Source organism: Dromaius novaehollandiae, chromosome 14, assembly GCF_036370855.1.
Source record: "Dromaius novaehollandiae isolate bDroNov1 chromosome 14, bDroNov1.hap1, whole genome shotgun sequence".
Taxonomy (NCBI): domain Eukaryota; kingdom Metazoa; phylum Chordata; class Aves; order Casuariiformes; family Dromaiidae; genus Dromaius; species Dromaius novaehollandiae.
In genome coordinates, this window is record NC_088111.1 from 7,472,556 (window position 1) to 7,498,765 (window position 26,210).

The 26,210-nt window shown below is 43.5% G+C and overlaps 1 protein-coding gene across 1 annotated transcript in view; it reads right to left on the reverse strand.

Moving 5' to 3' along the window:
* FAM20C (FAM20C golgi associated secretory pathway kinase) overlaps positions 1 to 26,210 on the reverse strand; it is a 58,162-nt gene that overhangs the window by 26,568 nt on the left and 5,384 nt on the right. The window contains exon 3 of the mRNA XM_064520230.1: positions 19,483 to 19,561. Coding sequence (XP_064376300.1) covers positions 19,483 to 19,561 — 79 coding nt within the window. The remainder of the gene's footprint in view (positions 1 to 19,482; positions 19,562 to 26,210) is intronic.

Genomic DNA, 26,210 nt, shown 5'->3' on the forward strand with positions numbered 1-26,210 from the left:
CACACAGAATATTATCACTCTCTTGATTTAATCCTAGTTAAAAATGCAGCAGTTGCGAGGGGAAAAATAGAGTTGAAGATTTTGAGGAGTATCAATTGCAAGGACAGTAGAAGCAGGATTTAAAAAGGGATCAGTATTGGCCTAACTCTGCTCCTCTTAGGTAGAAACAGACCTATTGAAACCACTGAAAAATATCTCATGTGAAAGAATAAAGAGCAGAAGGCTATTGGGGAAACTGCTCAGCGCCACTACAAAGAAAGAACGGATTTAGCTGCCTTGCTTGCTTTCAGCAGGACCTCACAGGGCAATTGCTATTTTATATAAATATCTCCCATCAAGTGCAAATGTGTTCAGTGAACTCCCATCCTCAAGGTGCAGAGACAAGTATTCACGCTTCATGGATCACAAAACCGCATACACCCAAACCTGGAGCAAAGCTTAAGAAAGGAAAGGACGTGTGTGCGTGCGAGCGTGTGGGTGTTTGTACATGTAGGCGTGCGGAGGGGAGCTACGTCTCACCAAAGTGACTCAGCTTAGGTAGTGTTCACTGGGAAACAGGTGTGCTCCCTTTGATGAGACTTAGAAATTAGTTTCGGCTAATTTAAATTTAAAAGTCCACCTATGTGCAGGTTGTTCGGTAAAACGAGGTGAGATTACAACAAAGCACGCAAGGGTAGGTAGTAAAAGCAGAGCTTAGAGAAAAACCAGCACAAGAGATGAGCAGAGGACAGGAGAGAGGAGGAAAAAAAATTGCAAACGATGTGCAGTAAAACATTTAGTGAAATGACACTGTTGCCAAAATTTTTTTATGGAGCTGATTTATGATATGCAGCTGCTTTTCTTTAGCTGCATATGTCTGGCTACCTCTCCTAGAATTTTTAACTGTTAAAACGTCTACAATCTCAAGCTTATCTGCTGTACAGAATGATAAATACGTGTGTGCATAACCCACAAGAGTTCTGTGGGAGTCTGTTTTCAAAGAGAGGATTATGTTTTTCCTAAAGCAAGGGACACTTGTATTTCACTGTTTTCCTACCTTTTCATATTAACTGTGAGAATAGCTATATGGCAAAATGAAGTGATCCCATTATTTAATCATTGAACTTCCTCGTTTCATTTCTCTAGCACTTACTACTTTTTCCCTGGGTCTGATCCAACTTTCCTGGTAGTTAACGAAAGGCTTCCAGCCAAGTTCAGGGTGAATTGGATCAGGAACTACAGAGCCAGTCCTTAAACTGGGACCCAACCTGCCTGTATTCGAATTCAAAGTTTAGTGAAGTCTTGGGAGAGAGACATTGACTTCAACAGATTGTGGATATGACATGTATGGAAGTGAATAACCAAATGAGCTAGTCATGACAGCAAACACTACGTTCTTGTCCACACCCAAATCTGGGGGACAGAGCCGACAACCTGTGTCTTTAGTGTCTAGTTCAAATATGTCCACAAGATCTTCAATAGGTCTTACTAATATCAAGGCAGGTATTTTGTGATTTTGTGAAAGTAGTGAGTAAAAGGATCTTTAATGAAATCTGCAACTCTGACCAAAACCCACTGTGCTTTTTACACTTTAAGGATTGAGATCTTGGATAAAAAAAGGAGGCATAATCCATATTCTTGTGTTTTATTATTGGTCCCTCAAGCTCCCTCCCTAGCTATCTCCAATAGGACACAACAGCTTTAAAAATATTAGCTTTACCCTTTGATTTTTAACATCACATACACTGGTGCCATGCCATCATGTCAATCATACTCTTAAACTAGGTAGATCGCCAACATAACTACCATGTAGTGTGAGAAATGAACTCCCACGGGAATCATGGGGCCTCACCACCTCCTGCTCCCAGAACCTACCACCACGGCTCCCGTCTGCCTTCTCTCAAATGAAGCAGAAGACAGAGAAGCACCAACACTGAAACCAAAAAAACCCTTTCAGTAAAGCCCTATAAAAATTAAACACTGAATTGTTCTTAATCTTCTACATCCTGAAGAGAAGGTAAGAGGAAAAGAGAATAAACCACGCCTGACAGATACTCTCTGTTCAGTGCGCTATTGGAAGGCACTAGAGAAACCTGCACAGCCTCAACTAAAATGGTATCATACAGGGGTGGAAACCACAGCTTCCTAAAGCTGTGCACAAGTTTCTTTGCGAACATATTCCCAGATATACCTTGTCTCCCCCAGCATACAGTGAGTCTTGAAACTACATCCTAAGCTAGATTTCCTTTGTAGTAGGCTAGTAAACGCTGTGGCTCAAGTCCACATGCCAAGCATGCATGTTTTTGATATCACCTTAACAGTCAAATCCTGCCATTAGGTACATGCACACAGTGCCCATAGACATAACAAGACTTCCCTTACATCTTGGAGTGCTGCTTTTACTAATGATTAATGTGCAGTTTTGTAAGTGTAATGAAAACACTGTTTCCACTTATCTACAGGTCAGATGGCAATTGCAAAACAACTTACTTGCTGGATGGCTGTGGATTCCCTGCTGATGCATCTGATTATTTATGCACAATGTGCATTTCCAAATATTTGACCACATTAAATTATGCGCTTCTGCCTTATTATTTCATGACTTTTAATGCTTCTCCATTCCCTTTTATTACAAAGAAGGAACAGTCACTACTGCTAATGACATGCTGTAGCTATACTTTACATCTGCATCTCAAAAGTTTTGGGAATCTCTTTCTAAAAGCATATCAAAGAGCAATTGACTGAAGTTGTTGATTTTTATAATGAAAACAAAGATGAGAAAGCAGATTGAGACTTTTTTTTTAAGACAGTGAGCTTTCTTGGCTTTTTGAACTTTCCTGACAGTTCCAACAAAAACTCTTCATATGAGAGCCTGATGCTTAGCTGAACGCACTCCTGTGCAAAGTCCCTTTGTACGAGTTAAACCTAACTCCAGCTCTGAAAATCAATCTGTTCCAAAACCACTGGGCAAACACATGCGCTCCACGTGTGTACTGTGTTTGAGGGATGGGGAAGCCTAACCTAGGCTGCCAGACAGCAGACACGGTCCACTTACAAACCAGAACTGATGGCTCCACCTTGCCCAACCAGTTCAAATGCTCCGCACACAGCAGAGAGGAAATAAGGAAAGCACAGAGACACATAAAACTGCTTTGCGGAGTTTTAAGTCTGACTCTGAGCTGCACTCATTGATCCTCAATGAGACAGGCAGCCCCATGATATCTGGGATTCAGATGCTCCTCCAGGGACCCTGAGCATCACAACCTTAAGGTTTGAAAACAGACTCAGCAAGAAAGAGCTGGGAACTGCTCTGTGTGACAGTGCCACACAGCAGGAGAATTTTGTTACTTCTTTACAAATGCAAGTACTACTGTAACGTTATTTAACTAAAAATAACCAAGTCGGTTCTAGCTCAAAATGTGATCGGCCCATAAATAGTTAGATAAACTCCTTCCAGGCACATCATGTACTTGATTTCCATTTGCAACACGTACTAAAGCTCTGCTTATGCGTGAGGAATGCCTAAGAATGGTAGATGCTAAATTTTCCTTCTTAAACATACAAAATACTCCTACCTTACTGAGAGGAGGGATGCAACTGTGCTTTTATACACTGGCTGATCTCTGATGTCTGAACTTTTCAAGTGGAATCACCATTTTCATGAAGAAGATATTTTAAGTATCTGAATTGCAGACTTCAAACAGTTTGAGAGCAACCTGCGCTCTCAAACAAAAACAAGCCTGCCAGGAATTAATTGTGACCTTTTCGTCAAGCAAAACTGCTCAAGTGAAGCTGCATTTTCATTACGGTTATCCATTGTATGTGTCTGGAATGGCGGTGGGAGGGCGCAGAGGTCTTCATTTCCCTCCACTCTATTTTACACCTCCAGGTCCTAATCCTAGGTTGCAAATTCAGAGCCCACTTTGATGGATCACAGTTTGACTACCATGATGTTAAGTTAAACAACAGTCTCATTCCATGCTATAATTACTGCAAACAATTTCATTGTCTGAGCTGCGCGTTGCAGTGTTGTTAGCTGATGCTGCTTCTGTCACTGTTCATCACATGAATATTCTTTTTACCTGCTGTGTCTGCGTGTGCCTGAAAGAACTCTGGCATTTTTAATGGCATAATTTCCTAGGAAGAACTGAAAAGCAGCACAGCATGGTCTGCATTATTTATATGCTGAGTTCTACAAATGGCAAGGAAAATACTGTAGATTTCCTGGAAATAAATATATTCATTACACTAGAACCTTGTGCATAACAGACTGTATGTCACTGAAAGAATTTAATTACTACCTAGAAAGTACCTTCATTTTGCTAGATTTGTAACAACAAAAAAACCCCACTGTCTAGACACATTTTAATTCAAAGACAAAAGATTCCTTACCCATTCAAAAATATCCCATGTTGATAAATCTAGAAATATGCCCTATTGGTGCTGCTAATCAGCAGAAAATTCTTAGCATTTTTACAGCATGAAATAAATTGTAGATCTGGCCAATTGGGAATACTAATGACAGAAGCCATAAAATATTTTGTAACATCAATTATGACTAAAGGAAGAAGATTTATACCATAGATCAGCAGAATGTTTTGCAACCATGCTTCATTTAAGACTATGATTTCTGAACATGATTTGGGAGTTGATTTGTCAAGAAGGATGTTCAGGAATATGCAAGTGGCAGCTATGTAATTGCGGTGCTCTCGTAATTCAGCTGTAGGTGCAGAATTCACTTAGATGGGAGCATGCACAACCTACCTGACAAATCCCCAGACCCTAGCTGAGTTTTCCAGATCATACTGGAATCAATACAGAACAACCTGGTTTTGGATAAAGCCTTAAAATGATGTGTTATGTTCAGTCCAGACCTAAAAAGTGATCTGAGAGCTAGGAAAAGCCTCTTTTTAAAGCTCTGATTTGCTTTTTCCACATTCCTTATTGCTATGTGCAGACTACAATTTTGACCCCGCTCAGTAGTTAGATTCCAGAAAATCGACTATTTCTGCCTTCTGACATATTGTATTTATCAGATGAAGTCACTGTTTTCTGCTTTACACAATATCATATGCAGTACAATTATTTTCAAGTCATCACTGGGATTTTATCAGCTTGTCTTTAAAAACCTGCTTTTGAGAGTCCTCCTGACCTGATGTAATTGCCACCTTAAAAATTAAAGAGGATAAGAAGACGAATAAATTGAAACAGGGGCTGTGACAAGGGGAAAAGTAACAAGGAAAAAAGCAAAAGGCAGGTTCAAATTTCTGCCCAGTGCTAGACCAGCGCGTTCAACCTGGCACTTCCAAAAATTATCACCATCCAGCTATTCTGGTTGCTCCCTTGTTCTCTTCCTTCCCTTCCCTCTTCCCCATCATAAGAATTCTCTCCTTGCCCCAAAATGAACAAACCACTGGATTCTAAGCCATCATATCAGAAAGATCCTGTTTTCTTCCTGATGAGGAATAGGGAAGTCTTTTATGTGTGGAATAACTACACACAGTGGGGAAATACCACCCAGACACAGGTCGTATTCCTCACACCGGACTTGCTGTAGCTCCTCACTCAAGACAGCAATATTTGGTCACACAGTGGTTAAATTAAATCTCTCCTCGACACAGAGGTGTTATCCATGCTCAGCCTACAGCGTTCCAGGCAAATAATGCTTTGCTAATGATGTCGGCAGTTAGATGACAAATCAGGCTATTTAAATTGCTCCAGCACATACATCCTTTACAAGCAGGGTATCCAGGTAACCATTCTAACACGGCTCCTGGGTGGGAGGGAGAAAGCCAGAGCTAATTTCTTCAGCTAGGTGGAAAATTAATCCTGAAGAGATTTGTCTGGTTTGTTATGGTCAATTTGAGGAAAATCAATTTAAAAATGATTATTTTAAAATGTATTTTAAAATGTGTAGTTATGCAAGAAAGGACAAAATAATTGTCCTTCAAAAATACAGTAATGGTTGGGTTTATTTCTGGAAATAATTAAAAATATTTTAAAGCCCTCATTAGAAAGGTTCTCTGTACTTGAAAATACATTAGTACTACTGTGCTTCAGACGGCAATGAAAAAAGTCAGTGCAGAATTTTGGGTGCAGCTGTCAATCGCCATTTCTTAAGTTTATTGCTAACTACAACAACAAGTACTATTTTATCTGTTTTCCTTTCTCCCCCAGGCAAGTTCAGTAACCACTTTAATACCTGGTCAAGGAAACACTACTACCAACCAGCTAAAACTAGTATTGGATTCTGTCATCGCTCCGCTTGGAGATGCTTGCTATGGCCCTCGAGACCCCTCGGAAAGGTTTCGGTGACATAGATTTGGGTGGAGACAGGGGATACCGAGCCTTTTTGCTGCTTGAGCCTGGACACAGGCCCATGCGGAGTTCCCGAAAGGGATTTTTTTGGTGAACGAGAGGGCAAACGGCACTGGCAGTGCCTGCAGCTCTAGCTCCCCCGCCGCCTGCTCCAGCCCCAGCCACCCCACGTCAGCCGGAGCCCGCGGAGAAGGAGCCAGCCGAAGCCATGGGCCCTGCAAGCGTACGGGGGTGGGAGTGGGAAGGGACCGTCACGGTTTGCACCGTCTCCGGGGCTGGCTCAGCAAGACACTGTCCCTGGCTGCAGGCAGCCTGCAAAGGCATTTGCTGCTGCATCCTTTCACGCCTCTGGCAAAGCAAGGGAAATAGTCACCCTCTGTTGTTGTTGTTGCCTTCACTCTCGTTTGTGATGCAGACAATTTTTGAATATTCATCAGATCTATTAAACAGGAAAATACAAACAGTTTCTGATATGCCTTTCCTTGAAAACAATTTTGGAAAAATTGACTCGTTTACTTCTCTTCTAAACAGAAGAAATAATATTTTCCATCACTCTCTGAGGATGCATTTAACCAGAAGCTAAGCCAGATGTAGAAATGTCTGCAAAGGTTTTGGTTCTTTTCATAAAAAAAAACAAAAAACAAAAAAAAAAAACCAAAAACTGCAAAGCCAGAGACTAGGTATTATTGGGTTTTAAAGCACTGTTGGCCTTTTGATTACCCTTAAAATCACATCAGATCACAGAGAAAATACAGCATATGACCAGCTAGAGAAGGTCACATTGAAAAAGAGTACAGGTGGTCTCATTTTTTAACAGCTAAGGTAATAGAAGCACAAATCTTCCAGTCACCAAAGAGCCTCTCCTGGTTTGGCAATTGCCACGTATAATATCTGATGAACTCCGATGTCTCACTGCTCAAGGATAAAATCCCAGCAGGCAAGGGCTGAAGGAACAGCTACACAGTCAGAGGGAAAAAATCATGTATTATTACAGCAGCCACTTATTTTATTCACCAGAATTAAAACCTCTTCACAGATAAAAGTGGGGATTTTTTTCATCCCACAAAGCAATTTTAGATTTCTATAGAATCATTCAAAAGCAATTAAAACCCTGCTTCTGTTGATGGATTTGAATTCCTTGCTCGCAGTGATGTCAGGCTTTGAAATTCCAGGCTGTCGAGTATAATTCTTTGGGGCTTTGGAGTCATTGCTGAGTGCCAGGAAATACCTGCCGTAAGTTCACAGATATTAAACGTCTTTGGTAACACCAAAATAGTTTGAAGGCCTGTAGCTGTTAAAATCTAAAAGATATTGCAATAAAGAATCGGTGCAATATTACGCAATTCAATACATGGCAATTTCACCCTTTTAGTGAGTGAATTTATAGCGGAAGATAGAGAAGAGAGAATCCAACAATCTAATAACAGTCCAGTTAGATAAGAGGGACCAGGGAGCTTTTCCAAAATGTGCTTTTGTATCAGGACTAATAGATTCATGTGTGAAAGGACAAAAGCAAAACAAAAATCCTTCACAAACAAGCAAGTAAACAATCCAAAACCACCGTCTACACAAAGCTGATTCATAGCCCTCATCCATGTAAAGGACTGTGTTATTAAAGCCAAAAAGTGAACCTGCAGTACTGGTGCTCGTTTTGGCTTCCTTATTTTTTTACAAAGGAAATTATTGTTAAAAACATAATTCGGATGTCAGCAAGGTGAGGCAGTTTCCAACAGAAAACGTAAATTGGCAGGATTAATATTGCTGTGTCTGAAATTGCATGCGAGGGATGCTTCATGATATACCACACTCAATAAAAGGAACAAAACACGCCAAACATTTTTGATCTTAGGCATTTCTTATGCAATATAGGTACCACTTTTATCCCTGAGAAGGTCTTTCCCCTGACAAACAATGCAGTACTCAATAGGAAAAGTGCAGGGTCAACAGGGTTGGGCACAAAGCCTTGCAAAAACATCAGCTAGACACCGATCGGTGATTATGACCATTGGCTTATCAGCACCACCGCTATCTTATCAAGACTGGCATCATCCCAAGAATTTACGAAGGCTCCATCATTGGTGGACAAACAAGACAATTTCTTTTCTGAGGACACATACAGTTTACAGAATTGCTGTATTGTTGCTCCTTGGAAGGAAAATGCAGACAAAGTAAGTTAAATAAAGCTATAATCATGCTGCTGCCTGACGGATGAGATTGTTAGAGGCCATCAGGCAGAAGTGGGAGAAGATACGGGCTGGCTCAAAACAATTAGAGCAGAATAAGGTCTTCAAGAACAGCAGCCTAAGTCCAACCGAGGTCAGCAGAAGAAGAATTTGTCCCTTCCACTGCAGGCCTGGGTGTAACTGGATTCAGCAGTTTAACACAGTTTGGGCTACAGAGAGCTGAGAGGAGGCAATCAAACCATAAGGAAAAATTGGAGGGAAAAGAATGTTTTTTCACCCTAACTTTGGGCCAAAACCTTCTGTAGGACCTTAAAGGAGGTATGTGGCCATCCATAAGCAGCGCCAGCTTTGTGTTACAGACAGACCCTGTATCGTTCACACAGAGCTATATCCTATATATCAGCAACAAAGTGAGGTTGAAAGGCAACACCAGATTTTTTTGACATTTCTCTTCCTCTAAACTCAGAGTTATAGATACAAAGAGGTGTGCTCCTGCAAATCATCTGGTTGAACTGGGGCTGTCAGGAAATGAAGGTGGTTGAGGGGGGGGGGGCTATAAAAGTTTGTTCATTAGTCCTGACTTCTTTCTGAGCTTCTTCAGCCCAAAAGACACATGGGTTTGGGAGCGCAACAGAACAGCAGACTCGCACATTCAAAGCAATGGCAGAATCCAGGCTGGCAAGGAGTTCCTCCCTCGCTCCCTTCAAATTAGCGGATTAATTGATAATAATTAATTAATGATCTGTCAATCATCCTGACATGCGTGCCTGTGTGAGAGAAGCTGCCCCTCGTGGATACAAGCATTAAGGCCTTTCCTGAAGTTATGTTTTAAAGACAGTCCTTGTGACAATTCTCTGTGAAGCCCCAAAGAGGATGTTTTAATCCTTTTATCTCACTATTCACAAACCTTGTGGCAAGCACCTAACTCTCACAGGAAACTACCTGGCAGAGGCAGTTAAAGAAATTGCTGTTGTCCTCAAGGGACTCTCTGGAGGGTACAGGATGGTGCTGGGTGCTGGCTGTCACCCACAGACCGTGCATCAAAATGGGAAGCTCTGATTAAACCCATCTCAGAAACGACCTTCTCCTCAGTGACGGAGCAGTACAAAGTGGGGGAACGCAAATGCCGAAGGAAGGTTCCCTCAGCTGCTTCCTCCTACCAGGAAAGAGGGACCGAAGTTTCCTGATAAATAATAGTCAGGAAAAAAAGAAAAAAGAAGAAAAAACGGGAAACATATTCCCAAGGGTGCAGAAAAGACAGCAGCAAACAAAGACCCAGGGGGTTCCCACGCTGCTGCCAGCACAGCTCAGCAGTTGCTCTGCACAGCCCTCCCTGGCTCGGCCACCGCCGCGTCCTCGCATGCTCAGCACCCTGCCTCGTGGAGACCCTCAATCTCTCTCCCCCCTCACTCAATTCAGCCTAAAGCCCCACTTGGAGATGTGAATTGAGGGACACTTTATGGCCATGAATAATAAAATCTTTTCCCTGTACAAAGACTTGAAGAATTAAGAAAACAGTCAAACCTCTCTTTCCTTTAGTCTGCTTAAATCAAAACTGCTCGAACATACCTTGTTATCAGTCTTTGGGAAATGTTCCCACAGTAGTGTTGCTGCTGAAATACAACGTACGGTGATACCACCTCTACCATCACATACCCCATGCCCAAACCGGGCAGCCGACTGCCGGGCCCGCTCTTCCCGTGATAACTCCGAGATGGACAATCGCTTGGACACTTGCACCGCGGAGCGCTGCTCTCGCTCGCCCCTGCCAGATGAACAGCCACGGTCTCCTGGCTGCCAGGACGTTCATGCCCATCTGCTCGGATGGCACCGTGCCTGCTCACAAGTTGTCAGACAATTTCACGGCTGCCAAAAGAGCCTGGCTTCGAATAGGTGGCCTGGATATGCTGCAAAGCCCCGCTCTTCCGCACGGCCTCTCCGAGCGCTGTCGGAGCAGGAGCCCTGGCGGCACTCGGAGCCACGCCGGATCGGCGGAGCAGAGGCTCTGCAGGTGCTTCAGGCAAAGCATTAGTGCGGCGAGCGCTACCGAAGCACATAAAGAGCAGCTTCTGTATTAAAATATGCAGCGCGAGGCAAGATGACTTCAAGGCATCCTGCTACAATCTGCGACGCACAAACCCGGCCCTCCGAAGCCAAGGCACGAAAGGAGCGGAAACGGCCTCGGCTACCCGCGAGCAATGACAATTAGGTCAGGCAGAGAAAAAAGGGCATGTTTGGGGCCAGGTTCCTACTTACCTCTTGTACTTGGCATCGGGAGGCTGGAAAATTATTTTGGGGGGGCAGGGTGGCCCCACCGAACACCCCCTGGCCAGGGCAAGGGCGTCTCTGGAGCCCGACGCCAGCGTGCAGAGCCCGGGGGAGCACCGCCGGCAGTGCTCCGCGGGGGACATCACACGCTGCCACGGCATCCAAAAAAGGCCTCGGTGGAGAATCGGTTATGAGCCATAGCTTCAAGCTGGCTCTGGGAATAGGATAATTAGGCAGGCAATGAGGAAAGCAGGCTCTTCCCTCCTTCGACACCCTGCCTGCTTTGCCTCCGTGTCTTACACCCCAGGAACCAGATTTTCTGCCTAATAAAACCCTAAAGAATCAGATGCAAAAGGGACTTGTTTGAAAATTTGGGGAAGATTATCATGTCACAGAGATTCCAAGAGGCAAAAAACACAGGGAAATAAAAACAAGCCAGGTCGAAACTCCCTTCTAGTATATCACGACAGAATCAAACAAAATACAAGCAAGCTGTACTGAAAATGAAATAAAAGGTACTAATTATTGCTAGATTTTCCCTTGAATCTATAGATTAATTTAACATCTTCATTCCTTTTGATATTTTATGCCAGCATATCAAAGCATCTTACAATCGATATACAGACTGTGCATATCTGAGGTCCGTGTGCGATATCTCTGCTAACTAGTACAAATTTCCATGTACAATGATGCTGCTGCTCGTCCTTGGCGGGGTGACTACCCCTGCAGTAAGAATTTGGATCACTGATTAGCAACCCTTACAAAAGGGGCTTAAAGCGCTAACAGGATCATTTTGACTACGCTGCTTCTGCTGAGACCAGTATCTGCCTCAAGTGCCCTTGTGAGGTATTTTATTATCCGTTCCACCTAAGCCTACACTTCTAACTGCTCCTATTTACAACAGTTCTGCTGTCCCGCTACCTCTCCAGCTCCCACACATTCACAGGCCCAACTTACTTTGGCTTTCTGCTGCTTCTTCCCATGCAAATGAGTCTTTCAGGCTTTCTCACTCCTATTTACCCACACACAGAACATTATGGCAGGGTGGAAAATCATAAGTTTAAAAAAACCTCCCAAAATAATGCTATCGAAGCAGACACTTAAAACGACAGGAAAAGCCAGAAATGTCCAGCGTGTCCTCCAGCTGTTTTATTGACGTGTTTTTTCTGTCTGTCTGTTTACAGCAGTGAGTCACCAGCAGCACCAGGCCAGCAGCGTAATCTGGATGTGCACTGTGCACCCTCTCCTAGGCGTCCTGGCTTCGCCCAAACCTCCCCGTCTCGACCCGCCAGGCACTGCTGTTGCAGTTGCAGATTGCTCCTGAAGTTGGAACTTCTTCTTCAAAGATGCTCTCAGAAACCTCCCCACCTGCCTCCTTGGAAGCGCTGGGGATCCCAGGAGCGATCCCAGCCCGGAGAGGGGCCGAGGGGCTAAGCAGAGCGCAGCGCCGCGGCTCTGGCACAAATCATTTCACCTCCCTGACTTTCAGTCTCTCGAGCCTACTTTAAGGATTATAAATTGTAGCGAAATGGAGACAAATCCCCAGGAAATATTTCAGGGTAGCAGTATCTGCATATCCCACTGAAAACATTGTGGCCACATTTTTTTGCTTAGATTTACTAAGGGCATCTGACTTCACCGCTACGCCAATGAGTCCCCAGAGCGCCAAGCCCCGCTACCGAGGAGTAAATTACAGGTTATGCCTTTCGTGCCAGCTCTTCCCTCGACAACAGTCACTGCTTATCTGCACTGCTGATGTAGTGCAAGATGTGTTAAATAAGAAAGCTGGGAACTAAATGTGGGCCTGTGATTAAAAGGCAAATCCAGGGAACTGCATTTCTTAAAATGAAGAAATGGCGTACTTAAAATTAGATGCTGAAGATGCTTCTTCTCTGATATCCTATGGTAACAGGTAAAAAAAAGAAAATAAGCTGCTGCCGTATCAGGCTGTTAAATGAGAAACAAACACCAGCATGTCTTTGATCCCGCAGGCTAATTAGCTAGATTCTGCGAACACTTATGATAGAAGAAGGCTAATCAATAGCTTCATAAAACCAAATACATGCCATGATGGTAAAATACGACTGCCCACTCAGGTCCCCTCTAAGCAGGCACAGGGGAGCAGGTACCAGCAGTACCTGCGGCACCTCGTGCCTGCGTTAGGCAGGAGCAAGCGTCGATACGGAGCATCGGGTTATCAGTGCCGCTCTGCCCGCCAAACCCCAACAAGTGAGGCGAAGAAAAAATGCAAGGCTAGAATTATTCTTGCAAAAAAGAAGAAAAGCCCAGTTGCAAAGGTCACGGGGCTGACGTCTGTGCGACCGTAATGAAGTCTTCTCCTGCCAGGAGCCCTGGGACACCTCCCATGTGCTGCTGGGGGTTTGGGCAGGATTCGTTAGCGGGAGCAGGCGACGGCCTCTGCGTGCTGCTGCCCTCCCGTGGGGCGCGGGGTCAGGCCGAGTCCCCCCGACGTGATCGCGCCCAGGAGAATGGCCCAGGTCCGTTGGAGGAAGGCTCGCCCGCTCCAGCAGCGGGGAGTGGACTGCCCGCAGCCTCGTGCTGGGTCCCAGCACCGGCCCCCCCTCCTTGGTGTGCTGCGGCAACCCCGCTGCGGACAGCACAACGCAGCACATGTCGAGGCAGAGAAAAAGGGCTCTGTTTTCTCCTCCACGACTGCCAGTGAGGTGAGACACCACCAGCATGGGTCCTGCTAGGTCTTCGCGCGAGTGGACAACCTTTGAGCTACCTGGGATTGCAGGCTTGGACGCTGGGGTCATTCATGAACATCCTTGCAGAGTCTGAGGACAGATTACTCCTGAGCTAAATGGGACTATCCATATCTCAGCCGGCAGTTGCTGAGCTGTGGCAAGGGGAAACGCACTGCACAGCCCCCCGCAGAAGCCTGGATTTCACTGCTGTCCAGGGCTGTCGGACAGCTTGAGTCCTGATCCAACGCCCATCGACATTGCTGCAAATTTTGCAGTTTGCATTAATGAAATTTGGACCAGAGGCACTGAGGAGTGCTAAAACACAATCTGCCTTGAAATACTGCAGAAGTATGTTCTGATGAACAGAGTTAGTTATAAAAGAGAAAAACAATTCATGCATAATAAACCAAATGTTAAAGCACCAAATACCACACAGCAACCTCTGCTGCCCGTATTTAGGACAGCGTTCTGATCCCATGTACATTAAATATAAAGTAATATGCTATATCCAGCTTACTCCAGATTTATTCTCAATGTAAAGTGAATCTAAATCTGCCTCTCAGCCTCACTCAGGTAAATATTTCAGCAGAGATTTGGTAGGCAAGGACTTGAGCATGTGCTTAAAAGCCAAAATCTCATGTATGAGGTCCACAGAATACCTAATTGTTCGTTGTCACTTCCAGAGGCAAGGAAAACATTTCTTCTTCATGCTCTAATGAGACAGCACTCCTCTTTGTTTCAAAACAGACCTATATAAGCTGAATACTAGGATTCCTACCTTGAACCTTTCCTACCCGTTTATTCAACCAAATGTCTCCAGCAATACACCTTGCACAGAACTAGGTTTCTTCGGTGACAAATACAGTGAAATTGCTTAAGCTGATTGACAAAACAGAGTGGTTGTGTTTGTACTTTGCCCGGGGATTGCTCAGTAGGGTTTTATGCAACGCATTCCAGCGTGCCGAAGTGTTAATCCGGGCAGGCTTCTAGAATAGCAGCTACTGTATGCATATCTCACTTCTGTTGCTGTTCAGAAAAACATTGCAATTTGATTTAATTGCTATGTTGACTTATAACAGTATGTTTATACTGGATGCCTGCCAGCTGAAATGCAACAGGTTGGCAAAATGTATTTCCTCAAAACAGCATGATATGCAATGTAATAAGGAAACCAATCTTCCTGTGGCCCTGATTCTGAAGTTCATTTAAACACCTTTGAATAGGAAGTAATGCTACTGAAGTCGGAAGAATTACTCTAGTCTAATTGATATGATAATCAGGCCTGGAGGCTGCATTTCGCAGGTACAACAGTCACACTGCAACTTCAGAAATGGAACATAACTGGAGGAAATGAAAGCGATTAACAGTTTTTGTATTATGGGGGTTGTTTGTCCTATTTAATATCACTATCAAAAGATGCATTATTTGTTGAGCAATCCAAAAAGGAAATCAAAGAGAAATTTAAAGAGTTGCTAATCCTTTGTCCCTACAAGTATGGCATTTAAAAGCCAGTAAGAAGCAGCACTTTGCCAATCAAAACAAAAATAATATCTTCCCCATGACCTTGGTTGCTAGATTTCAGCCCAGCTTGCTGTGTCTATGTCTTTGAGCCGAAAGATATGCTATAGGAAGTTCACAGAAGCTAAGGGGTGAATATGCTTATTTTATTTCTATAGAGCACTAGCTTTGTGCTACACAGGGACTACCACTTTCTTCTGTACTTGTCCCTGGGATGGGTTGGGTCTTTGAGGGCTGCAAGGACACATAAGATTTGCCTTTGGTGGCAAAAGTGCACACTGCTAATTAACACTCTGGTCAAATGGTTCTCTAGCATGATGAATTTCTATAAAGACAAAGTCCAAGAGACAAAACTTCTTTGGTTAAACTGTTAAATTGCAATAAATAATTAAATTTAGAAATACAAGAGACCAATGAGTAGCATTATTTCTACAGCACCAGGTTGCATGAGGGATAGCAGGGGCAAAAGCTGCACACTTGGGCAGCAGTGTTTGATCAGTTTGAGAACAGGCTGTCACAAGACAATCACCTGTGATTCAAGGACACTGGATTTCGTGACCCCAAAAGTCTCTTCTGACCTGACAGTACCCTGACACCAATGGGTTCTCCTTTATCACAGTGTAACTGCAAGCTTCAGCTGCTGAAAGAAATAGCCATGTGGCTCTTATCAGTCGTGTACTGCGACTTGTAAAAATAGAAAGAGAAAAAAAAAAGATGCTAAAAATATCAGGCAAAATCTTAAGTCTGGAACAGAACCAGCTTTTGTCTTTGTTTAAGTCAAAAGGGAGTTCATTGGATACAGTAGCATCTCTTTGAATGAAACAAATAAACCTCAAAGATTTTATAATGAATACCCTTTCCACACATTTCTACAAAGCAGCCTATAAAACTGGGAATGAGAGAGATCATTCCTAAACACATACTATAGGACGCTGTTCACAACCCATACAGTAAGATATCATTTTCTATTCAAGTCTATTTGGCTTTTGCATGTAAAACTGAACTGTAAAAACCTCTGTGAAAATCCTGGCATGACAGTAGGCAATAGGAGGCCTGACACTGACTCTGCTGAATCTCACCCTTCAAGAATAAAGCCTCAGGAGGAAAAAAAGTGTGTTGGTTTTGTTGCTGAGCCAGCTATTTAACTCCACCAGCTAGCAGAAACAAAGGAAGGACAAAATTATAAAGCATAAAGCACAAAGCACATGTTCATTATGGACAAATAACCAAAACCCTTTGAAATTTATGACTCTACACCATCTCTACCTGCTAAGTCACATAGAAAGCCATAGCTGGAGATACCAGTGATCACGTAAATAAATTTTATTATGCTCTATAATACTAATACAGTTAGACACACTAATAATGGGAGAAGGGGAGGTTGCTATTTTTTTCATGTGCCATATGGTAATAATTTTGTATGATTGAACTGGTATGAGCTAAATAAAACTACACATTAACTGTAAGATACATTGCAAATACATTAAATCTTCCCTGGAGTTTTAGCAAATACTCGCGTTTTCTATGATGCATTTGGAATTAGCAATGGAATCTACATTGGGCCATAAGATTTATAAATAGATTTGGCTTCCTCTGCAATATTTTATGGGCAATTATTTCAGAAATGAAGATGCAGAGCCACAAATAAATAAAATAATTGCAGCTGATAGGGCTTTATTTACCACTATCACATTTCCCTGACTGCTAAGCTTCCCTTCTCTGATTTGCTCCACTGTGCTGACTCAATGACCAGATGAAGAGTCGCCAGTTAATGTCAAGCACAGAGCGCAAAAGGTGCCAAAGGCAGATTCTGCTTTCCCCACCTCCAAATACTGCCTGGTCTGAAGGAGCCTTTCTGGAGCTGGCTTGCTTTCTGGATTAATTCAGCATGAAATTGGGAGCCGGTGAAACCACGGAGCCAGCCAGATGAATTCTGCAGGGTTTCAAACAACTTGCCAGAGAGCTTATTTTGCTGAGACTCTCCTAGAGAAATCACTGCCAAAGTTCAGGAGACCTCCCATTTCCCTGCAGCCACTCGTCTGGGTCAGGAAAGCACTCACATGGTCCCCACTACCTGCAGCAGTCCTGCTTGGACAGGTATGAATTCAGTTTGGGAGACACAGCGTATATCTACGGATAGCACAAGCAGCTTTCCACATCATCACATGCAATCGAAAGGTTGGTTGTAAAAAGAGGCCTATCAACTCAGGAGAGGGAAAAGCGTAACTCCTGGTGCTGCGAAAAGGCATCTCACCTCTGTACAGTCCTTTGTACAGCTCTAGAACTGAAGGTCTTGCTTGTTTACTTCTTTTATGATGTGCATTTCTAGCCATGGAGCTGATAATCCGCTAACAACATGTAGAAACATAGACACATTACGTGGGGATCTCCTGACTACAGAAACAAGTGCTTCCTTCAACCTGCTGATCTCAGAAGTGGCAGCAGGATGGTGTGTCAGGTTAAATTCTTTGGAAGTAATGTCCTTTACACTGGCGCTTCTGATGACCACCAAGCTACATTTAGATGTCTGGCCCTGACTTGTGAGCTCCCCATAGCCTCCTGCCTTGGGAAGTGTTAGGCAGCTTCGTAAAGCCTGAACCAGAAGGATACCGTGCAGAAAAGAGGGAGCACCAGAAACAGCCCAGAAGGTGCCTAGGAACTGGACAGGGTCCTACAGGAAGAAGTCTTATGGCTCTAATAGCCTGAATTTTTTCAATTCTAGGCTGCTTATTTTCATATCAAGAAATCATGCTGCAAACCACTCTAAAAACTCCATCCACAACAGTCCATAAGCTGGTGAAAGAGGCCAGTGGGACCAGATGCCAAAGCAGCTAGGAAGATTTACACTACCAGAGCAGCTGGCTCCCTTTTCACTGTTATCAGAATGAAGACAAATGCTTGCAAACACCCTTCTTTAAAATCACTAATGTGTTCAGCAATGATCAGCACAAATGCAGCAGTGTTGCTACTGTAAGGTGTGGTGCCTAGGAACACAGCTGCAGAATGCTGTAATGCTTCTTTTTCCAGATGTGTGTTTGATGCAAAGACCAGTGAGAAAATAGGATGTTGCTGCCCTTGGAATCAAGCAGAAGGAATGATTAAGACATCATCATTTTCCGCTATTGTTCTGGTGGAGGGTAGTAATTGCTTCTGTATAGGAAAGTGGCTACACATCTATTGTCATCCATCATCTTGCCAAGGCTGCACGTAGTACAGTAGAAACGGCAAACTTTTGATTTGACCTCATTAGTATTCCCAGAATTACAATGTCATACCAATGATAAAGATTGAAAATATCTGCATCTCAGTAAATGGAAAAGAAACAAATCATACACTATGTAAAAAGCCAACAACACAATCATTATTCTACCTAATATTTAAAGGCAGCTAGAACCGCCAGGTTCTTCATTCCCCATGTGGGACAGGATGCAGTCAGAAATCATGCTTAAATGGATCAAAGTTGCATCCATATTTGTCTGAGGTCAGTCTACAGTAAAATTTGTAGCAAAATAGGGAGTGTATGTCAGTCCCCAGCCAGCAGCTTACCCCCTGAGCCGTGCTATAGCTATAACACAGTGCCAATGCATATTCCAAACCAGTCATTCTCAGTTACTTTAGTCTTTTATGGACCATCCTAGAGGAAATTAACTGAACTTCCCTACAGTGGAAACAAAAGAAGGAAATGAATTTATTATTCCAGTGGTACCCTTGACACAAATATTGAGTAGCTTCATTAAACATTTTGCAGCTCCAAGCGACTTTGCTAAACCCTCTACAACAAGCACCGAGTCATTTTCCTTACTACAACACAAACACACAGATCAGGATTCAGAACTCATTTACATCTGCTTTAAAGCTAAATAACTTCACTGATCTCAGGGGATTCTCGACAGATTGATACAGGTGCAAATCAAGGCTGCACCACCCTAGTCCTTCGCTTTCACTCTAGTTTCACAACCTTGCAATACCACTCTCAAATAAACTCATTTTCATAGCTTCAGCCGTGTCATGGCCAAATGACTAATACAACCCTTTAATACAAACAATAATAAATCAACAGATTAAATTATAGTATATCAGACAAATACTATTTAAGTCTTCCCAAAGCTATGCTGAACCATCTCTTGTGTCTGGTCATACCCCAAAAGAGAACCGACGTTATATAATGCTCAGCACTGCAGAATAAGTTTACATAAAAAAAGAAAAGTTGAAAACAATCTATATTTATGGAAAATAAATGGAAATTATGGAAAATTTCACAGACAGAGACAATAACAATTCTGAGAAGACTATAATGCATCTGGTGCCTTCTTTGTACCTGCTCCAAAGACCAGTCCAGCAGGGCAACATTTCTGCACACTCCTGAAGCTCTACATTAGTGGCAAGTCACTAGAACTAGGCACCCTAACCTTGAGATAGAGCAGCAAACTTGCAATGCCTTTCAAAATGGCAACAGGCTAGTCTATCACAATTTCACGTTAGAAGACATCCAAGCATTTCTTACTTACTTCATGGGTTTAAACAGTGCTTGTCCATAATTCTGGAATGTCATGATCAGCTTCAGTTGGGTGCCTCCTGATTTCATTGCTGTGGGAAAAAACAAAGCCACTTTAACATACTACATACGGATCTACTTACATTCAGCTTTCTGGGAACGAAATAATGTATCTTTTGCTCTGTTTTAGTTTCATCATTGTGGTGCCTGAGCAAGAAGCTGGCTAATCCTAACTGGATGACAAATTATTCAGTGGGGGCAGAGTGTAGGGCAGGGCTCTGAGCTGCTACCCATGACTAGAACGCGATCGTACTCTCCGTCTTCGCCTTTTTTTAATTGACCTTTCAATTGCCTTTTTTGTTGCCCCGCATTATGGGCTCCATAGGCATTCTAAGTGCACATGACCAGGAATAGATCATTAGATCCTTGTTTTCTTTGTCTTCAGTCCCTTTTGGACTTGTTATTAACCAGGGACATACACTGGAAAAGGAGATGGGGTGCCTTAGAAGACAACTGAGGCTGGGATGTACAATCTGGTGCACAGCAAACACCTGCTTAATTAAAAGTACGATCAGATACTCTAGCAATTCCTGATCTCTGCAGTGATTTTAGCAATTGCTGCTGAGCAGTAGATACATGAAAATTCATCTCCTCTGTTCACAAAGATATTTATCAAAGGCCACCCATTAACTTCAGGGGATCCCAAATAGGTTCCTACATTGGGGCAGAACCATGCAGAGAGGACAGTTGCCTTTACTGGGAGTACAGAAGATGACAAACAGAGGCAGCAGGGATGGTGGTCCGTGTTGTGCACTGAGGCCCACCTCTGCTCAAATATTAAATGCTCTCACTTCCCAAACAACAGCAAATAGGAATTTAAGATCGACATTTATTCATAGCAATCCATACAATTTGGACAATAGCATGTTAACAGTCAGATTATAGTGTTTTTAAAGTCAGAGTGATTTTTTATATGGGTTTCTAAAACACATTTTACTTGATGATAAGGTTATTTAAGAAAGGTAAATATATATGTTAGCAAACCAGCTGCTTTTTCATCATCTTAATCAAAACCACTCGGAATAAATAAAAAGACCTGATTCTTTAATTCATGTCAGTGTTTGGAGTGGCTGACCATAGCATTTGTATTAGCATGGATGAGTCAGTCCTTTAGAAATGCTTCCTGCAAATAATCAGATAATCAATGCCCTGCTTCACTGTTCTGACAAAACGTGTGCAGAACTACATGAACGTCAAGTTACCTTGCTCTGTAAATTTGGGTTTAGAGCTCCCTTGTTCTACCTACCCTGCTTGTACATTTTCTTTCTCTAACCAATGCCAGTACCTGCACATCCTTTTAATTACTCCTCTCTGTGCCTTATTACTGATAGGTCACCAGCTCTCTTTCAGCACTCGTAACCTATATTTTTGTGACAAAATGCTATGCAAATCTAGTCAGTTTAATTACACTTCCTCTAGAATAAAATCCCTCCTGCCTCGCTGTTTTGCTGACCCCTGCCTTCTCTTGCATTACCAGTTATCCCAAAGGAACAAATAAATAATTAGAAATTAAAGGGTGTTAAATAACTTGCACTGAACAGGTAAGGCAGAAGCACATGTTTTTCATCTATTAAATTCCCTCTCCTGTGCAGATTTGGTCAGTTGATCTGCAGCTGCAGGAAGAAGGAATAGCTGCCTTTCATCCCGGAGCCTCGAGGCAACGAGGAGCAGTTAACCTCCAGCTGAAAAAAGCATCTCAAGACCTTTTGACACGTGCTCTTCACTCAGGCCTGCAGGAACCCAAATCCATGCCCTGCGCCAGCCCTCCACCACCTTTCCCTGCTAGGCTAGTGCCAAAAGCACAGAATTTGCCAGGCTCTTCAAGGCATAACCTGTATTTATGCCCTTGTTAATGTGGGATATCTCCATTCGGGTCAGTACTATCACGCTCAGCAACGGAGGGCAGAATTGCATCCTTTCCAACAGACACAGCTCTCCTCAACGCCATAAGCATAGCTGCTTGCAAGCTGCTTATACCAACTGAAGAGCTAACCTTTCTGCTCTAAAATGTACATAATTTACGCTTTTTCATTCAATTCCCCGGAGCTCAGGGCTTAAAGCTTTGCTCCCACTCCTCCCTGAAACATGTAAGTCCAAAGTCCAAGCACAAAGTTTTGGGTGCACTAAGTTGACTAGTTTCTCAACAAATTGAAGCCACTTGACAGATAATGATTTTCTTAGCAGCCCCGCTCAACAACGAGTGTGTCATCACCACGAAGGGAAATGTATGCAGGGGATTAACAACTCAGGATAATTCTTTCACAAGACACAAAGGCCTCGTTTCCTGTCAGAAAGAACTGAGCCGAAGGAAGACAAAAGCACCTCCCCTCATCTTTTTAGAGCCATCTCATCGTATTGCCTTAATTGGTTGCAACAGTAGCCTCAGCTGAACACAAGTTTTGCTGGCATTTTGCACCCATGCTGCTGCTACACGCAAGCTTTGGGCCTCCCCGAAACAGAGTGTGACATTTGTGGGAACAGCTTCGTGTCGGGCCTTGCTGCAGGCAGCTTGGGGCACATGAGCTGCTGCAGGCGCAGGAGCTCAGCACTGGCTTCCCACGATGCCCCCCGGACGTGCCAAACACCGCCCATGCCCATGCACACAGATACCACCGCGTTAGCCGCTCGCTCCATGCTGGAGAGGATTCAAGGGCATCCTCTGACTCCAGACTAGTCACAGCCTAAGGTCATAATCCCTGCAGAGAGGGAAATACTTGGTTCTCAGCACAGCCTGTCCTATTGCGCTCAGCCTGACTGCTCCTGCTGCTCTAAAACAAGCACGTTTGGGAGCGGGGCCGAGGGAAGCCTACCACCTGTCCAGGCGTGCCCACGTTGGGGGTGTGACAGAAGCAAATACAGCCGACAGCACTGGAGAAAAGCAGGTTTATGACCATGTGAAGATGATTCACTCCGACTACTAGGTCAGATAATTTCCCTTGTCCCTTAGCATTACATCTGCATACTGGCATCCTTCTCATTTTCTAACTGTACTCCGTACGGATCTCCACTTTCTGCTACCCCTCAGTTAAACATTTCTCTCTGACCATTACAGCCAAACGGTAAGAGCCCAGCCATGCTCCAGAAGCCTTGTTTGCATCTGGAGATGCCCTTGCACCTTCACCTACCGCCCATATGAAAGTTTCTGAAGATTTATAACCGGATTAGAGCATACAGTCTTCAGAGAAGCTGGGGGACGCTAAGCCAAGCCATTGCAACCTGTCACGCCTGTAATCAGCAGGCTGAGACATTTTAAAGAAGGCCTTACACTGTAAGACTGTTCTGACTCCAGAGGGAACCTCTAGTCATACTCTGAATTCACCTTTTTTTTAAGGTTTCTGAATGTACAGTAACATCACAGGTCATAAACAGCTCCGGAAAAGACTGTACAAACCTGCTGGCACCCCAGCAGATACCTCAAATCAGCTCTTACACAGCTCTGGGACACACTGGCACAGTGTTAAAAACAAATTCCAATACAACTATTACTTTTTATCTCAGGCAACTCAAACTCTCTCCTTTCCCCCAAAATAGAAAGAAATGGGATGCAGCATTAACCCTTTCTGTTAACCGAGTGCAAGAGCTTTAGGGTGTGACCAAAAATCTTCCTAACTTTTGGAGGCTTTGCCAAAAATTCCCTGGGATTTACTCTTGCTTGACTCTTTGTGGAATTAGGGCCTTGTCAAAAGACCAGTGAATTCAGTGAGATTCCTCCTGTTTTCTCTGGTAGACTTTGGATTAAGCCTCTAAAACTCCCCTATCCTGTTGCATCTGTGAGCCTCCAGTCGTGGTCACATGTCCTGCCTCCTCATCTCGACATCAGTACACACCTGACCCACAGACTCCACGCAGTATAAAAACCAGGTACTACCCATCACCTCTCAGGCATCTTTTTATAATTGTATGCCATAGGGTTTGACTCAAAAGGATTGGGAAATTGAATGGATCTGGCTTTCCGTCTCCTCTGTTTTGCCCCATCCTGCTGGCCCATTCAGCCTGTCTGCTCTTCCAGTGAAGACTGAGGGTCACAGTGGCACCTTTGAACTTTTTTTGGTCAGAGGCCAATGCACATTTTAAAATGTATTTATGCAATGCCAACACCTGAGAGGTCAAAGCCTGGGATGCAGTAACATCTGAAACAGATGAAGTTCAGATCCATCTTGGATTCCTGTTTACCTATCAAGCTTAAATCTAACATAAACATGTTGATTGGCTTTAACAAGTAATACTCTACCCCAGGCCAGAGACACGGCCCCACAAAAGCTAGGAAGAACATATTTCAAAACAAATTCAAGCCCTCATCGTCTCTTAACTTCTTCTTGCTCAGCCAGTTCTGCTAATTTATTTTTAAAGACCTTTCTTGGTTTAGTCAAGATAGCGAAAGACTTCTTTTTACCAGGAGGGGAAAAGATGTGCGAAATCATTCAAAGGCTTTGTTATACATTTTAGGTCCCCTCCTTTCATCTGGAATTGTACATTTAATCAGTCTGTTGACTCTTGATAGATTCACTCTTTTCTTATACAGTAAATCAATGGTGCTACGCTTCATCATGTTTTTCACATACTCTCAACAGCATTTTTTCCCTTCCTTTGGATGGGATTTTTTAATTTCCTTTAGCACCATAATTTAGATTCAATATTCAGCATCTTGCCTTTTTCTTTTTTTTCTTACTTTTTTTTTTCTTGATTTAAGTAGAGTCCACCCTAGTTAATTGCAGCATTTATTCACTGCATGAGTAATCTTATGTGCTGGCTTTCTAATTATTGCCTGCAGAAACTAAAGGCATTGCAGGTTTCAGAAATGAACTGAGCCAGGTAATGTTTCCAAACCTTTCCAACTGGGGAATTAAAAAAATCAAAAAAATATAACCCCACCACACACAGAAATCGCAAAAACCTGTCCTGCTTACACAAAGTGCCACAGCACAGCTTCTCTGGACAGCAATACCAGCAAGATCAGGACCACACTTCCTAAGCTGATGCCTCCACAGTGCACTGTGCCATATCTGCTGTTAAATTGCTGAAAGTGCTGCCGCGATTATGCACAGGCAGTTTGGAAATATGCAAGAAAACAGCTAACTACGGTTATTTTTGCAAGCCATAAACAGTTATGAAAGGCAAAGGAAACGTGCAATTGCCTGTGCATGTGTTTCTTCCGAAAATCGGGTTTCAGTGCTCAGTGGAAAGCAATCCTCCCTAGACTCCTGTTTACATCAGGAGGAAATTTTCACTGAATTAAATCAAATTAAGAGCTACTCTGTTATATTGAATGAAATGAATAGGAAATATACATATTGATGCAGGGCGCAGAATACATCCTCAGCTTAAAAGCTCTCCTTAACCCTGTCCTTTTCAAGGCCAGCTCTAGGTGTCACTGTGGGAGCTGAATGTGATGCTCCTTCCCATCCGTGGATTTGTTCCACTTAAACTTTAACATCAAGAAAATGTCACCTTGGTGCTCCCTGCTCTTGGGAATTGCTTCTGTCACCATTTTCATTTTAAAATAACGCCGCACATTACAGAGTCGTGTGAGTGGTTTTGATAGATGGTGCAGGATCAAGCTGGTCACCGCTCACCTCCATAAATAATGCGAGTTGAGCAGAGAAATTACAACGTGGCTAAGAAGCTGTTTAGCTGCACTTTGGATGTAATTACTGTAGGTATCAAAAACCTGCATATCAAATCACCTAATTCTATTAGCGCCAAAGCCAATCTAAACACTGGGAAAAGACTGGGTAGAGCAATATCCCATTTCATCTAATGCATGTAAGCCTGTGCATTTAATTGTCCTGGCTGTAAAAAGAAGCCTGAAGATTGGGCAGTATGAAGATTTCCATTTATTTTATACTTGCAGCCTGGTGTCTCTGCAGCTGCTTTAAAAAACAAAACAAAAGGTAAAACAGCAAAAATTGCCCACGAGAAAAAAGAACAGGCAAATTGGAAAATACGCAGGAATATGAAAAAGAATGTAACAGCCCTATAAACGTCCTTTGGTCAAATATATTAGTCTTTATTAATCAGCTTACATGCTTTGCAGCCCCTGCTGCGACTCTGCAGTAAAGCTGAAAAATGGCAGGTGTGACTTTAAAATGCATTTTTTTTTAAGCACGTGAAGAATTTGCAACATGAAATAAAACATGCGGCACTGTTTACTGGAAAAAAAAAAGAAAGTATATTAACGATATGCTCTTTCTCATTTTGCAACCTGCCTGAAACTCCCTGTTCACAGAGGCAGGCTGCGGACGCTACCAGCAAAATTCAGATCCTGTCATCTTTTCATGGGCAAAACTCCCTCTCGGTTGCTACGAGCCCGATTTTGGAAAGCTGTGATTAATGTCTAGTAATCATTACCTGTCAATTCACACCGCGGCTGCTCTCCTCGATAAAGGACCTGTACCAGGGGGTGTGGAAATAATACTGAGTCACCGGCAGAAACGCCGGCCCTGTATCTTGGTGGCAGGGACGAAGAGGCCCTGACCTGGCTCTGCAGAGCCTTGTTCAAACACTAACAGCGAGACGGTCCCGGAGGAACCGGCTCTCAGCATCCGTGTCTGCCTCGGCGGCCGGTGCTGCTCTCCCCCCGCCGGTCTCGGAGCTCCCCCAGGACTGTAATTAACGGAGGCCCCGCGAGCCGGCCCCGGGACACGCGGGGTGAAGTCGTGGCCCCGGGGAAGCGAACGGCAC